The following is a 15,991-nucleotide window of genomic DNA, read 5'->3' as shown; positions in this document are numbered from 1 at the left end:
TGGGGATGACCAGCTTGCAAAGAATAGCTTGCCATTATTAAAAAAGTTGCCGATGCCTGCTGTGCTTCACTGCGAGTAAGGAGTTGTACTCGGAGAATAAGAAACAGCTTAAGTGGGGCAAAACCCCAGATATGCAAGGAATGACTCATGTGGCACGCTTGTCTTCTACTCCCTTTATCTTATGGTTCAATAAAATGTGAAATCTTTCACTCTTATGGGCAGTAATTACTTTTATGGCTATGAAAAGCCTTCGCATATTATCCTGTATAGCTCCAGAAGTCCAGTCAACCACCTGCTCTTGTAGGGGGAAAAAAACACCCTAAATTCAGTGGAGGCTGGGTGCAAAGGAGTTGGGAGTGAAGACATCTGCTTCCAATTAGTCTGCATTTTCAAGCCTGATGTCTGCTTGGAAGTGATAGCAAGCCAATAAAACCCTTTCTACTTGGGGAGAGGCAGCAATAGTAGTAAACATACAGAGACAGGCTGGGAGCAGAAGTCCCTTATCATCAAGCTACCCAAATGTTCCACTTCTAATCTGTGTTTGTGTTATAGCTGGATTTACCACCAAGGTTCATTGAACGTGTAGGTGTGGGTACTTATGCACTGCTGCCTGTCGAAAGGAACTTAGCAAATAACACTCTGCACCCATGACCTGGGTTCTTCTCTTTTGCACCTTCTGGCATGAGTTCATCTTGTCCCTTGATTCTGGGGCCAAGTGTCTGTCTCGATCAGAGATTCCCAAACTTTTTTTTATTGTGCACCCTTTCCAGATTTACCAGCTGCCCGCGTACCCCTACCAGCATACGTTTTATATTTTACCCCTTACATGCCAATAATTATAATGAAAATTAAATCCGCCATTATACAATTTGTCCTGTATACCCCCCAGCGATGTCTTGTGCACCCCCAAGGGTATGCATACCACAGTTTGGGAGCCTCTGGTCTAGATCTTCCAGAGCGGCAGTGGCACATGCATAAGTTCCATTATATCAGAGCTGTCCAACTGGCAGCCTATGGGCTGCATTTGGCTTGCAAAAGGGTAATTTATGGTCCTTGGGCTCCCATCTGGCTGCTGCTCCACCCTATCACTTTAGCTGCAGCCCTTCAGGATTCCTCTCCCTTTTTCATCTTCCTTTTCTGCTCCCTGCTTCTGCCCTGGGAGGTTTGGTGGTATGGCACTGCACTGCACTGCACAGCACAGCCTTGGAGTTCATGGCACAGAGCAGCAGGGAAGCCCAGGACTGAGAGGCCTCTACAGTGTGGTGTAGTGGGGGGTTCATGACCCATATTGGTGTGGTCTGTGCAGCAAGCAACCTCAGCCAGCCCTGCATTAGACTGTTCAGGGATTGACAGTCAGCCAAAAAAATAGATGTGGATGAAACACAACTTTGCTTTAGTTCCATTTTATATTGTAAAGGCTTTTTTACTGCTATCTGTAACTAAATTGGGGGGGGTGTGGAGGCAAGTACAGCATAGTTAAAATGCCAATTTAAGAACTGACCTGTTAATCCACAAATATGGGGAAATTAAGTCTGCAGTCTATTTTGTCAGAAATCTTGTGCATGAGAAATTATTTTAGCTTGGTAGGCATGTAGAAAGCGTTAATAGGGGCATGGCTTTGCTCTCCTAGGAAGCTGAAAACTTTTCACACTTGTACATTCTTGTCAGAAGCTACAAAGTCTTTAAACAGAAGAAACCAAAATGCTCCCAGAATGAATGTTCTGATGTTGGTGCTAGGCTTTGATATGGTCTGGAAAGGTAATGGAGTGAGTGATGGAGGTTAGGACTGTATGTGGATGATGGTGGTGTGAGTTTCTTTTGAATGTTAGAGGAAAGTAACACTTTGTATCCATGGGCAAGCCCTAATACTGAATCAGACAGGCTTGGAATATGAAAAGTGATTCAGAGGATGGATATGTCTCCTGTTTCCACTTAGTGGGAAATATGTTTGTTTTCTTCGATCATTTTATTTCAGGAGCTTGATAGACCCTTGTATGTAGCCTTTATCACAGTGATAGGTAATTTTTAAACTCTTAATCACACAAAAAAGGCAAAGCAAGGTGGCACCTTGGAGACTAACTATACGCCTGGTTAACATGGCATGAAAAGATGTGGTTTGGGAAGATTAGGAATCTCCATCTTAATCTCAGTAGCCAAAATAGGTTCCTTTTTAGGATCTGTCATCTTCACTAACCATAGTCCTATATTAAATGTGAATGACTATGATCTTCCCTGTTTTATGTAAAGTGGCTCTCTCAGTCTCTTTGAAAGTAATAAATGTGCTGGTTGGATTGAAAAATTTTGGACACTCCTGTTTTAAGGAGTATTGTTTTCTGTTCTCACTTAGGTTTATCCGGAATAGAAACATGAATTAAAACTTAGGGGTAAATAATGTCCTGTGAAGGAAGGATATGCCATTGTAAATCTTTGCTGTTATCGCTGGGGAAGTAAGTGTTCAGGCACCAAGGCTGAGTTTCATTCATCACAAGAAACCTTGGCTCCTTGTGTTAAAAGATCATGCCTTGCTTTAACTGCAGATGGCAGTGCAGTATAACAGATCCTCATAGATTCAGTGTGAAGTAAGTGCTCAACCCTGCCCTTTTGATTCTGGGTAATTTAAATTGTTCATCATAGTATTACATTGAGTTATCAGAAAGTGAGCTGTTATGTATCCCTTTGTGATTTTAGATCCTGAAGCTCTGAGCTTCCTTTTCTACTCTCCCCAATTCCTATTTCTTGGTGTTAAGAGTTGTAGCTTTGTGCACCTGCACTGCTTCTGTGCAAAGAGGTTGTCTATTTTTACTCCAGGAGTAGACTAGGCACTGGGCACCTCAATACTGGGTGTTGAGTAACACCTGTATACTCAAGACATACCCTTTAACTCTGGGGGCTTACCATCTGGGTCTGAGCCACCTAGGTTAGCCTAATCTGAATGTTTAGTGCCTCTACCCCAAAGCTTTGCCTGTTTTACTTAGTCCTTGCTCTTTCCACACTTGCCTGTGCCTGCCTAAAGTCAAATTCTATGCTGCTTTGTGCTGAGATGTCCATAGTTCTTCTTAGTCAAAGAAGATTTTTTTTTCGGAGGAAATTGTAAGGAGGTTATTCGAAACTGTTGCCAGCTGAGTGATTTTGCTTATGTCCTTCCAAAGTGGTCGGGTTCTAGTTGGATTAAAGCTGTGTAGGATCTTACCCAACAAAGTGAATTTGCCCAGACCGTAACACACGTCCAGATCTGTTTTAGGGAATTTTATATAGGGATGGCTGGGAATTTGGGGCTAAAACTTAAGTACAGATTTACTTTTCAGTTAAGAGCTGTCTTAACCCCTGTTAAATTAGTCCTTCTTTGCTCTGGTGTCTTTGGTGCATCACCTCTGGTATGCACCTAGTCATTGGGCTGTAGAGTGGCTCTTGGTGACTTGTAAATCTGTGTCCTTGTCATCATTGCCATGACCTTGTCTGTACTGAAAATCAGAAACAAATGCTTGCATTTTTCTGTCTTGAATTTGTATTATAATTTTGCTCAAGAACCAGTCTACTTAAAAAAAACAACAAGCAACCAACCCCTCCCCCCCCCCCCCCCCAAAAAAAAAACAAAAAACCAAACCAACCCCAAAACAAACGCTCTAACCTTTGTGGTTGGCATAAAAAACCTTGCATTTATGAAACCACAAGTTGTATGTTTAACAAAAAGCGGTAAAAATTAGGTACAGATTAACTGATACATTAGCCACAGTCTTTCCTATAGATAAATGTAGGTTAAATGCTGAGAGTTGTGAGCTAATCCAGTTATTGCATGAGTCTGTTAACTTTGAAGTTCAATAAGGATACTTTAAATGTCAGCAATATTAACTGTATATTAACTAATATTCATTGTTTATCATTTAATAAAAAAAAATCCTTGTCCTTCATCTTTACCTGATATAGTAGTTTGTGAGCCATGGAGGGGTCAGATGGCTACATTTTATCAAATTTCTCCACACTACAAATTTCTTTATTTGTAGTGATGGCTTTCATAGCTGTCCCTTGAGTCAGTCTAGTTTTGCCTGACTGCTGGGAACTGGAGCAGAGAATTTCTAGTTTTACATAGACCTGCATCAATCCTTTTTCCAATATATAACAGTATGGCTGCTTGCAGACATGGAAAAAAAATCCAAAACAAAATGGTGCTTTACTTTAAGTTTGGTGCTGGACCATGCTGAGCCCAGCACATGCCTAGAAGAGGCAGTGCATTAGTTGGACCCAACTTTTCCAACATCTTTATAGATCAGGCACTTTAGTGGGGCTTTTTTGGCACCTTTATCTAATAGTTGATTGAATCAGCATTAGCTGAAAACACCAAAAAGCCCTGCTGAAAGGCCCAATCTATACAGACACTGAGGAGCCGGGTCAAAGTAATGTGCTGCTGCTTCCGGTAAAGTGTGGGGTTTCCCATGGGTGACTGGTGTCTCCTAATACTGGGGCGGCACCAGCCAATCGCCGAATGGATTGGGGGGGGGGCAGCTGTGCATGCATGCGTGCACCCCCCTCCATGCAAAAGTCTCTGGGGGGAGGGGAAAGGGCCATGCGTGGGGACGGGGCAGGGAGGAAGCAAAGCTGAAGCTGGTACTGGGCAGGGCTTGGGCTTGGGGCCAGGGTCGGCTGTACCCATGCATCTGCTCCTTACCCTGCGTCAGGGATCATTGCTCGGCACTGGCATCCACCTTCCCCCAGCCCTGTACTGGCCCTGGCTGCCTCCCTGCACTGGCCCTGGTCTGGCCCCAGCCCCACACGGCCCAGAGAGGGGCGCCTGGAGCTTGAGCATGGCCAACCTCGGCTGCACCGCCAGGCCAGAGGAGACGGAGCCCCTGGGACCCCCCGCCCTGCCCTGTTTAAGTCATCCCTGGGAAGAGCCCGGTGGCTCCTGCAGAGTCAGGGCGCCAGGGAGCCAAGGGGGGCATGTGGCACCCGCCCCTGATCTTTGCACAGGGCAAGGGTGGGCTGCAGCTGTGAGGCAAGCTGGGCTCTGCCTGCTTCACGCCTCGCTGCAGCCTTTGAAAGCGGTGTGTCCCACCACTATGTGGGCCGGGCAGCAAGGCACATGGCGCTATGTCACGCCACTTTCAAAGGCTGCAGCAAGGCATGGAGCAGACAGAGCCCAGCTTACCTCGCAGCTGCAGCCTGCCCTTGCTCCGTGCAGAGATTGGGGAGGGGCACATGTCCCCCTTGGCTCCCTGGCACCACAACTGAGGAGCCATAGGGCTCCACTTGTCCCACAACCTGGCCTGGCCGGGGGGCTCCATTCACCATGAATGGGGCCCCAACTGGGCCTGGTTGTGGGGCAGTCAGAGCCCAGCAGCTCATCCAGGGCTGCCACGTATTGGAGCCAAGGTTTTGGGGGAATGTGCCTCCCCTTGGGCTCCAATTGTCCCATGAACCCGCCTGGCCGGGGCCCCATTCTCTGTGAATGAGGCCTCAGCCAGGCCAGGTTGGGGGACAATCCCCACAGTGCAGCAGGGAACAGGGCAGGGGTGAATGATTTGGCTGCCCCTACCCCACTCCTTCCTGCACTGTGGGGGTCTTGATCCCTTCCCTTGACACTTCCCCCTCAAGCCTAGAAACTAGAGGAAGAAAAGAAATCTTACCTACCTGCCTGCTGGGCTGGTCTGGGCTGGGCTGGTCTGGGCTGGGCTGGCTGGCTGCAAGCCTGGAGTGCCCGTCCCCCCTGCTGGAGCAGCCTGAAGTCAGGTTGCCCTGGCATTTGTGGGGTCTGAGCCCTGTTAACCTCCCCTTCCGTCGCCCCCAGTACTTCTCTTGTGGGGCACTGCCAGTCTCAAGGGGTGCATGTGCATCTATGGGCACTACCCCCTACGTGTTGCCAGTGGGGTTTCCTGTTTTGCTTGTTTTTTTTGCGGGGTGGGGGGGACTCAGTACCCTGTATCTTCTAATGTGGTTTTCTGGATTATAAAAGTAACCAATAAGTTGACCATTATCAATAAATAACTTGCTTTTAAAGTTTAGGGAGTCATTTTTACAATGTGCGCTCAGATATTGAGATTTAGTTTGGAAGTTCTTGGGGTAAATAGAAGTCAGAGAGCATTTTCCAGTTGTGAAAAATACACAAACTTCTGTCTTCCTTATACTAAGTGAAATGAATTTAAAGAGCTCTTGGAGAACTTTTTCCCAAGAATGCTTGGTCCCGAACAGACCTGAACTAAGAAAAGTAGAAGGAAGTTATCACTCAGTTTACCTCTTGTAAAGAACTGTAGCTAATTAATGTTGGTGTTTTTTAATTTTGAGTGAGAGAGAGAATAAATATGTGCAGTTTGCTTTGGATGGTATTCTTTAACTGTTTTGTAAAAGATGTGAAGGATGTTGACAGAGCAGTGGTACCCATCTTATCACAGTATGTGTCAGAGATTTGTTTGTTATTCCTCCTGTTTTCATCATTTCAGTGAAATGGAGAGAAGAAGAAACTGTCAGATTGCATTTGGGTCGCTGCATTACAATAGAATTGTACTTTTTTTTCCCCTCCAACCCTCCATTTAGGCAAAAATGGAGTGTATGGGATTACGTAGTATAGTGTTCCCTGTCTTTCCTGTTGTTTCTTGTATCCAGTTCAATTCTTTGCCCTTCATTGGCCAGCAGTGAAAATGTGTGTTCAGAGCAATTATCTGCTTCACAGGATGGCACCTCAGAGTTGCCTGCTAGCCTGGTGAGGAGAGATAAGAGAATACTATAGAATGTATTAAAAAAAACCCACAACCTTGTTTACTCTTTGTCAAGAGACTTTACAGCCATCTGAACACATGACTGTTTGGCCAAGAAATACCTTCTACTCTGTCCAGATATCAGAAAAGATTATAATGATGGAGACAGTCCAAGATAGCTAGCCTAGTGTAAAGCCCGGGTTTCTGTGTTGTCAAGACTGTCCTCTATGATTGGGTGGTGTGTGCTGGAGCAAGGGGCACAGAATAACCAGATGAAAAGACCATGTGGACTACTGAGACCATATATTCCTCGTATGGTTTAAAGTGCTTGTTAAGTTTATAACTAAACCCAAGAAATGTACTGTCTCTAAAAAGCCTCCCAAAATGTATGACTTTTTTTTTTTTAAATCTCTTTTTTTATCTCCCCTCCCTCCTTTCTGATTGATTCTTTATTTTTGTCTTCAGAATTTCAAATTTAGATGAGTTCTTGCTAAAATAAAAAATCCTCTCTTCGCATACAGGAAAAGCTTGCAATGATTGTTCAGAGCTGGACTCTGAGACACAAATACTTAATAGAAAGAGAATAATTAAAATCAAATGTAGATGAAATGAATTATGCAACAGTGCTGTCTGTTTTCTTCATTTTTGTCCAAAATCTTGCAACAGTGGCTCTAAGTGCAGGTCACAGCACAGATCATCAGGACAGTTGTTCATGCTTGAGTATTTATTAATCATGTTTCTGAAGCTCTAGCTATTTTAAATTAGGCTAAGATTTTATTACCATCTGTATATTTCCGTAGTGACTTAACTTTTAAGTCTTGCTTCTCTGGGAAGCTAATATAACTGAAGAGGGATACTTGGGAAGAAAGTGATAATGTGAATGTGTGTCTTCATTATTATTTTATTTTGGTTTTCACTTGTAGGTGACAGCTGTGCCACTGGATTTCTACTGCAATGATCAAAGTGCAGAATATGAGCGTAAAGCACTAAAGGAAGGAGGAAGTCTTGAAGCAAAGCAGTGTGTATTAAATGGTTCTCCTGAACTTGCAGCTGATTGGCAGAAGCAAAGCTCCCAGTTCTTCCCAGAATATCCAGGAGGGTTGTTAGGGATTAGGCCTCAGAATGGCTGGTCTTTCATCCGGATACCAGGTGAGTTTTTGAGACCTTTGGTGGAATGCTAATGAGGTTAAGGGAAGGGGGCAGCTACACTTTTTCCCCTCTTCTTAGTGAAAAACATTCCAGCAGTTGTGGAGAATGCTATGATTTTATTACCTGTGTATCGTGTGAAACAAATAGCCAGCAAAGAGAGAAAGCCTAACATAACCTCCTTTGGTGCATAAATCAGCTAGTGCTTGTGGGTGGATAAATAGAGAGCTTTGCTTGTTAATCCACAGCGCTTTTTCTTGCTCCATCCCTTTCCCTCTGCCCTTCAGCTGGGAGGATATTAAAAATATTTCTTCCACCACAACTCCCAGAACTAAAGACTGTTTTAAGATTGGTATCTGGTGGTTGCCACCTTTTATCAGTGCATCCTACCAGGAGGTCTGCTGAAACACCTTGGTATTGGCCTAGGAGGATCATTTGTCAGTCCTCCCAACTGGAGAGAAAACATTATGCCTGCAGCAGTCTAAAAAGAGAAGTAATAGTCTGGGGACAAAATGGAATGAAAAATAGCGTGGAAAACAGTCTGGATGCTTTTCCAGTCTTTGACTGGACCTTGGTTGGAAAACTGCAGAAATGCCTTTAAATTCTGGAGCCAGGGTTGGAAAAGGATACCAATGCAGTAATAAAGCAAATTTAGTCTTTGTTTCCGTTCTTGGGATTAGACCTGGGTTCTTGCCAGGGGTAACTAACTCTCAGGAGTTTGATTAACAGTGCTACAATGACATTCAGTGGTGAGAACTACTGTTGCCTTGTAGTATGATGGTGCTGAACAGTGAGAAGTATCTTCAGTGAAGCACTGGAGATCTGAGAGATGGCCAGGAGGAAATGTAGCTCGTATTCCCAAAGTACTAACTTGTTCCCAGACTGTTATTGGTCAAAGATGTTTGTAGGAGGAAATGAAGAGGATGGAAGCAAAATGGGCTTCTGCTTGCTGGGGTCTGGTTTAGTGAGAGTGCTCATAAGGAGATCGGATCCAAGTAATCCAGAGGGATATGCATGTGTACTGGGGTAGCGTTTCAGATTGAACTGATTCAGTACCACGTGATAACACATTTTACAGCTTGTTTGTCTTGGCAGAATATTGGGTTGTTATTAGCAGTTAAAAGAAAATGGGAGAGGATACAAATGCTGGGATACAATGGATAGGAAGGAAGGCATGAAAGGAGGTGTGCATGAGTGCGAGAGGCTTTGGAGTAGTGATGGTGCTCAAAAGGGTAGCTTCTGTTCTGAAAATGGTCCTGTGTTCTTAAAACCCTGACTTCTGGCTGTGTTACTAGGAAAGCTTTATTAAAGAAGATGATAGGAATTAAACAAATGTATTTTGAATAATAAAACACAAGAGTCTTTTGGGAGTGAATGTGCTGAACGGCACATATGCAAGCATAAACATGGATGTCCAGGTGGGGGAGAACAATGTTAAGCAGGTGGTTGGGGAGTGAGTAATAAAGAATTAAGTTTAGTTGGTGGCTGTTGGCTTTTAACAAGTGTGTACAGGAACAGATTTATGCAGGTTGGTGTTAGCTAGGTCAGAAGTAAGTTTGAGAGCAGATAGGAAGGAATGTAGATGCAAGGACAGTGCAGCTATGTGTATAGGTATAATGGAGACCAGTACAGAAGGTGAATAATGATTAACTTGAAGTGGACTGTAGGGATAAAGTCCAATGAGGGTAACAGAACTAAAGGCATGAAGTTCTGTACTAAGTAGGCAAAGAGAACAAAGAAGTGGTTTCTATCTGTCTTAACCCTGCCTTCCCCTCTCTGACAGAGTTCCCAGTACCCTGGCAGCAGGCTCAGTTGCCTTCACTGTGGGAATCTCTTGAGGCTTTTCCTGTTCTTTGAAAGAAAAATGGTCCTGGATTAAATGGCAGGAAGTGTCTGAGTCCTTTTAGCATCGATAAAAAGCACCGGCCTCACTGGCTGTTTACTGTGAGAGCCAGCTCCTCACTGACCCCATTGTGCTGTGTAGACTGCTGCAGAGTAGGGCCAGGGTGGGGGGTGCACTGGAACCCACACTTTGTCTCCCTTCTCTCCAAATTTTTACATATTCAGAAGGGCATTTTCTAATTCCCCAGAGAAGCCTGGGCCTAGCCCCAAGGTACAGTCACCCACCCTGGTGATTTTCAAAAAGCATCTTGATGCCTGCCTTGCTGGGGTCATTTAACCCCAGCAGTCTTTCCTGTCCAAGTGCAGGGGGGCTGGACCCGATGATCTTGTAAGGTCCCTTCCAGCCCCTAACATCTGTGTATCAATTGGAGCTCCTCACTAGGATTATTTTGAGTGATAATCAGTAGTGAATTACCTCTGTTCCACAGGCATTAGTATCCCATAGCACCCCTAGACAACCAGCTTGAAGTTCATCCCCTACTAGCCTGGCAATAGTTCTGCATTCTGCTGGCTAAAGAGGAACCATTTGATCCATTGGCACTAGCTTGTTGATTCTGACCAGGCTGCTTTTCCTCTTCGCTTTCCATAGTACCAAAGGAATAAATTCAGTGATTGTTACCCAGAAGGCAGAATTTGCTATCAGATCTGTTGGGATAAACTACAAGTTTGATTTTTTTTTTAAATTTATAATGAAAAATTATATTTCATTGACAAGCTTTATATGGGAAAAAAACATTTCAAAATGAAATCTTGATTAGAAAATAGGGATTTAAAAAAAAATTGGAGAAAATCCTACTGAAAGTATTTTTCCATGGGGAATAGTAGAAATTAAAAGCAAAGGGACATTAGAGGGTGAGAGGTATTCTTACCTTTTTGGATCAGCTCTAAGTTTCACAGTGGTGTTCTCTCTTGGGGATGATAGGAATACAGTCAGTCATGGGTCTCTCAAAGCAGTCTCTGTTATGGCGTCAACACTAGATGGCAGCCTTTAAACAGGCAAAGGTTTTTTAAGTTTTAAAAAACTAATACTTTTAGGACAGGGCACTGCAAAACATCAAATTAAAATGAACCATCTTTCTTTCAGGAGTATTCTGCCATTAATTTTTACTCGCTTTCATTTAGGAATTTTGGCTGTGATCTCAGCAGCTTAGTCTGTTCTATTTGCCAGGAATCAAGCAAACTAGGGTTTTATTGTCAGGTGGTTTTTGTGGTGTTCATTCTTGACACTGTGACCCCCTGCTTGCTTGATATGAAAGAGTTAAAAACCATCTGCTAAGAGGTCCTCCTTCATGCACAGTGTGCATTTTATTGCTGTTTAAGCTACTGACATAGAGACATAAGGAACTAATAATAATCCATATAATGTTTCCAGTTACCAAAATGTAAAGCAGCCTGTTCACACTTTAAGAGACTGCAAAAGAAAAACGGTAGCATTTTGTCTTTTGAAACATCCCAGAAACTCTACTCAAGTTTTCAAGTCTATCTTAATTGACTTTGGACAGATTTATTTATAAACCCACTGTTCACTTCATTCCTTTTTTATTCTCATCACACTTTTAATGGACTATCACATTGGCTCTTTTTTGTGTCTATGCTCCTCATATTGCATTACTAAATAATTAAATGCATGCTGCAGTTGGAATCTAACAAACTGGGAAAAGCACAAAAGTAAATGGGGTCTTTGATTTAAAGGTAAATTTAATATAGTTTTTATTGTTTTTAAGGTCTCACCTGTGGAAACTTTAAAACATTATATATACACATTTTGAAACCATTTTGTTCTTAAATCATTTTCTCCGCTTATCTGTCAAGACCTTAGTTAGTTAGGATTCAGTTTTTCTTATGAAACTTAATGAAATTACTTGATAGCATGTAAGGAATTGTGGTTGGGCTCTATTGTAGAAATCCAAATTCTACTTATGTTGGCTAGAAAACACTTGCAGCCCTGAACTTGGATCTTGTTCTGTCCTTACTGGTGACTCTAGTCTGAGCATTCCCGAGAGATGGGTCTAAAAGGATTCTAACTCTGAATTGCTGGTTGGCATGTTGCTAAGTCTTGGTAACACAAGCTGATCACCCCCAGAAGTTCCCCACTGGACAGATGGGAGGAATGGTATAATTGACAAACTGTGCATACAGGAAAACCAAAAGAAAAGATCATTAAAGTAACCTAAACAAGACAGACAAAGGCATGAAAAGTTGTCTGCATCAGTAAAAGATAAATGAAGACAAACTCTGACACCATTCCTAATATGGTAGGAAGCTGATTATATCAGAACAGAAAACACCCCAGGCTTAACTTAATAGTACAAAGATAATGGCTAATAATTTTACATATTGTTACCAACTCATAACATTAGGCCCAAAAAGAATTGTTCATGTGGTTTGATGTCTTGCATAGCAAAGGCCCAACATTTCACCCAATAATTCCTGTATCAAACCCATAACTTCTGGTTGACCTAGAGGATGTCATTTAGAAAGACATCTACAGTCTTGATTTACAGACTTGAAGTGCTAGAAAATATGCCACATCCTATAAAGGTTTCCAATGGTTAATTTTCCTTACTGTTTAAAAAAAAAAAATCTGCCTTTTTTCTAAACACATGTTATTTAGTCTCAGTCACTGGATTTTATACCTTTCCTAGATTAGACAGACTCTTTCTTTACTATCAATAATTTTTTGTCTGTGTAGGTTCCGAGAGACTATTACCAAATTATTTCTTAACTCCCACAACATTCTTGCAGGTGAGCTAAGGCAGTACAGGTTGGATGAATAGGCTGTAAGGTGGATAGAAAACTGGCTGGATCATTGGGCTCAGAGGGTAATCAATGACTCGATGTCTAGTTGACAGCTGGTATCAAGTGGAGTGCCCAAGGGTTTGGTCCTGGGGCCAGTTTTGTTCAATATCTACATCAGTGACCTGGAAGATGACATAGAGTGCGTCCTCAGCAAATTTGCAGATGACACCAAGGTGGGGGGGTAGTAGATACACTGGAGGGTAGGGTTAGGATTCAGAGAGACCTTGACAAATTGGAGGATTGGACCACAAGAAATCTCATGAGATTCAATAAGGACATGTACAAGGTCCTGCACTTGGGATGGAACAGTCCCATAAATTGGTACAAGCTGGGGCTGACTGGTTAGGCAGTAGTTCTGCACAAAAGAACCTGGGGGTTACGGTGGACAACAAGCTGAATACGAGCCAACAATGTGCCTTTGTTGCCAAGAAGCCTAACAGCATACTGGGCTTCACTGGTAGGTGTGTTGCCAGCAGATCAAAGTGATTATTCTCCTTTATTTGGCACTGGTGAGGCCACATCTGGAGTATGGTGTTCATTTTTGGGCCCCCCACTACAGATTGGAAAAAGTCCAGCAGAGGGCAGTGAAAACGGTTCGGGGCACATGACTTGTAAGGAGAGGCTGAAGGAACTGGGCTTATTTAGTCTAGAGAAGAGAAGACTGAGAAGAGATTTAAAGCAGCCTTCAACTACTTAAAGGGTGGTTCGAAAGAAGATGGAGCTAGACTGTCAGTGGTGGAAGATGACAGAACAAGGAGCAATGGTCTCAGGTTGCAGCAAGGGAAGTTTAAGTTGGATATTAGGGAGAACTTTATCACTATGAGGGTAGTAAATCACTGGAACAGGTTACCCGGAGAGGTTATGGACTCTCCATCCTTGGAGGTTTTTAACACCTGGGTAGATAAAGGCTTGGCTGGGATGATCTAGTTGGGGATGGTCCTGCTTTGAACAGGGGGTTGGACTAGATGACCTCCTGAGATCCCTTCCAACCCTAGTTTTCTTTGATTCTATGATTCTAACTGCTTCTTGGATAACCAACATGGATTGAACATCTTAGTTCCCTCACTAAAGGTAGGCTTTCCAGGCCTTAAAGTAGTCTTATAATTCTTTTCTAACTCTTTTTCAGTTTTTCAGCAACATCTTTAAAGTGTGGACACTAGACCTAATCATGTTATTTCAACAAAATTCTCATTTATGCATTGTACAAAGAAAATGCCACCTCCCTGCTCCTACTGGATAATCCTCTATTTAGTCATTCTTTTTAGCCCTCTTAGTCACATGATTGCATGAGAAACTCCATGCTCAATTGGCTATCCTCCATGACCCATGTCTTATTCCAAAATATTACTTTTCCAGGGTACGGTCTCCTTTCCCTTTGCTTGATCTGCAGCCTGTGTTACTGAATACACAATCTTGCATTTATCTATATTAAAGTACACATCTTTATATGTTAATTGATTTGTTTAAGTAAACCTTTGCTTGTTGTTTACCTGTTCAGAAATTTGTCATATTCAAATGTTACCATCAATGATCTTACTTTTTTCCAGACTATTGATAAATATATTAGCACTCAGACTAAGAACAAATCATTCGTTCTGTTCTCACTAAAACAGATTCTCACCAAAAATGTTCCCAGTGGATGAAGATTCCTCATTATTAATTGTTCTTTTCTTAGATCTATCAGTTGTTCTGTTTTTACTGAATTTAATCTGTGCTACAATCATTTTGTGTATTGCTAATTTTTCATCATGTTATGAAATACTAAGTTAAATTCCTTGTAGAAATAATTAGGTCAGTCCATCAGGTCAGGCTGAATTTGTATATCCCAAAGTATAAAATGGCATCTCTACATAATAGGGAGCTGGACTCAGAGAGTGGTTGCAGTCCACTCCAGCATGAACCACCTGCAGTTGTCAGCTTTCCATTATGGTTTTAAGGCTGCGATTCAGGCATCAAAAGAATAAAAAGTCCTGTGTGCCCTTTCAGCTAAGAAGTTTTTTGAAGAAACATATCCTTTATCGCCACTTATCCCCTTTTCACTGGCAGTACATTGTTTATTAAAGATTATGTACACAGTCTACAAACAGGAAGTTCTCCTTCCTGGAAAATATTGCATGAGTAGTACTGAAGGAGAGGTCATGAAAAATAAGATTTCATGCATCTTTAAGATTGCCAGCTGGAAGCATTCTTAAAAAAACCCCTAACAATAGAGAGAGACTAGAAGAGTTGGACGTTGTTATGAATTGTATTTCATTTTATATAAATGAGGGAAATGTGTTTCTGTGTCTGTGCGTCGGTGATGGATGTGGTCTTGCAAATAGATTAGTGACATGAAGGCTATAACCAAACCTCAAAGGCTATAGTACTGAATGTCTAAAAGACAGAATTTGAATGTCAGGCATGAAAATAAACAGACTGCTTTAAATGCTAGTTTGCACCATAAAAAAACATGTGAATGTGCTCCTGATAATACTTCAGATAAGGCCTTAAGTGGAACATGCCTCTCCAAATACAGGCAGCTCCTTACTTGTGTGAACCTGTTTCCTAGAATGGCGGAAATGGAGCTTTGTAATTATTGCTGAGTGAGTATCCTCTTAGACTTCAGTCCCAGCCCAGACCAGCAAGTTCCTGTCAATAGTAACATTAGAAGTGTCAGTGAGGAGGGAGGTTGCAGCTCTTCCAGTCACTTTAAGGAGATGCTACTGTATGAATATGCTGCAAAGTTTTAGAAGTATTTTTATCTCAGCTTGTTTTATGCAGGTGTTTCAGGCTTTTAAGTTGCCTTTTTCTTTTCCTCTCCTCCTCAGACAAAGAGAGCCTTATCACGGACAGTGGGAAGCTTTATGCTCTTGATCTTCTGTTGACACGGCTGAAATCTCAAGGACACAGAGTTCTAATCTACTCTCAGATGACACGGATGATTGACTTACTGGAGGTAGGAGAGGCTTTGCCTGATAGGAAGGGACTTTTGAAGAAACAGATTTGACATCTATCACTTCTGTAATTTGGATCAGGCAAGCCTGACACAAAGTAATTGCATGGATAATTGCCTATTTAAGACATTCCCATAAAAGAAAGCCAGTGGACATTAATGATGAGGAGATGAATGGGAGATTTAGATATATAATATATATAATAAACTAGCGAATTGCCCATCAAGAATAACCGGGGGGTGGAGCTGGGATGGAGTGCCGCCACCTAATACCCCATGCTGCCGCAGTGCCTCTTGCAGGGAGTGTGGTGGGGGAGCCAAGGCCGGCGCTGGAGATGCTGTCACCAACGCGTGTTGTTGGAGCAGCATCTCTAGCTCTGGTGCAGAGCATATGGCAGTGACAGCTCTGGCTTCAGGTCTGGTATGTTGTGGCAGCGAGGCCAGTAGCTGAGGAGCTGGGGCCACAGCAATGGCAATGGGTGGAGCAGCCAGAGGGTGACCAGGGCTGTGTCAGCTCTCACTTGCC

General features: G+C 42.7%; 1 protein-coding gene across 9 annotated transcripts in view; it reads left to right on the top strand.

The window, feature by feature from the left end:
* Positions 1-15,991, top strand: part of INO80 (INO80 complex subunit) — a 121,482-nt gene that overhangs the window by 62,174 nt on the left and 43,317 nt on the right. For all 9 annotated transcript variants that reach the window (XR_003094289.1, XM_025205286.1, XM_025205285.1 and 6 more), the window contains 2 exons: positions 7,610-7,835; positions 15,341-15,468. Coding sequence is in view for 8 of the 9 variants with exons in the window: in XM_025205286.1 (XP_025061071.1) it covers positions 7,610-7,835; positions 15,341-15,468 (354 nt within the window). In the remaining variant the exon portion in view is untranslated. The remainder of the gene's footprint in view (positions 1-7,609; positions 7,836-15,340; positions 15,469-15,991) is intronic.

The sequence above is a fragment of the Alligator sinensis genome, unplaced genomic scaffold (assembly GCF_000455745.1).
Source record: "Alligator sinensis unplaced genomic scaffold, ASM45574v1 scaffold108_1, whole genome shotgun sequence".
Classification (NCBI taxonomy): Eukaryota; Metazoa; Chordata; order Crocodylia; family Alligatoridae; genus Alligator; species Alligator sinensis.
This window is presented reverse-complemented; position numbering and strand designations above follow the sequence as displayed.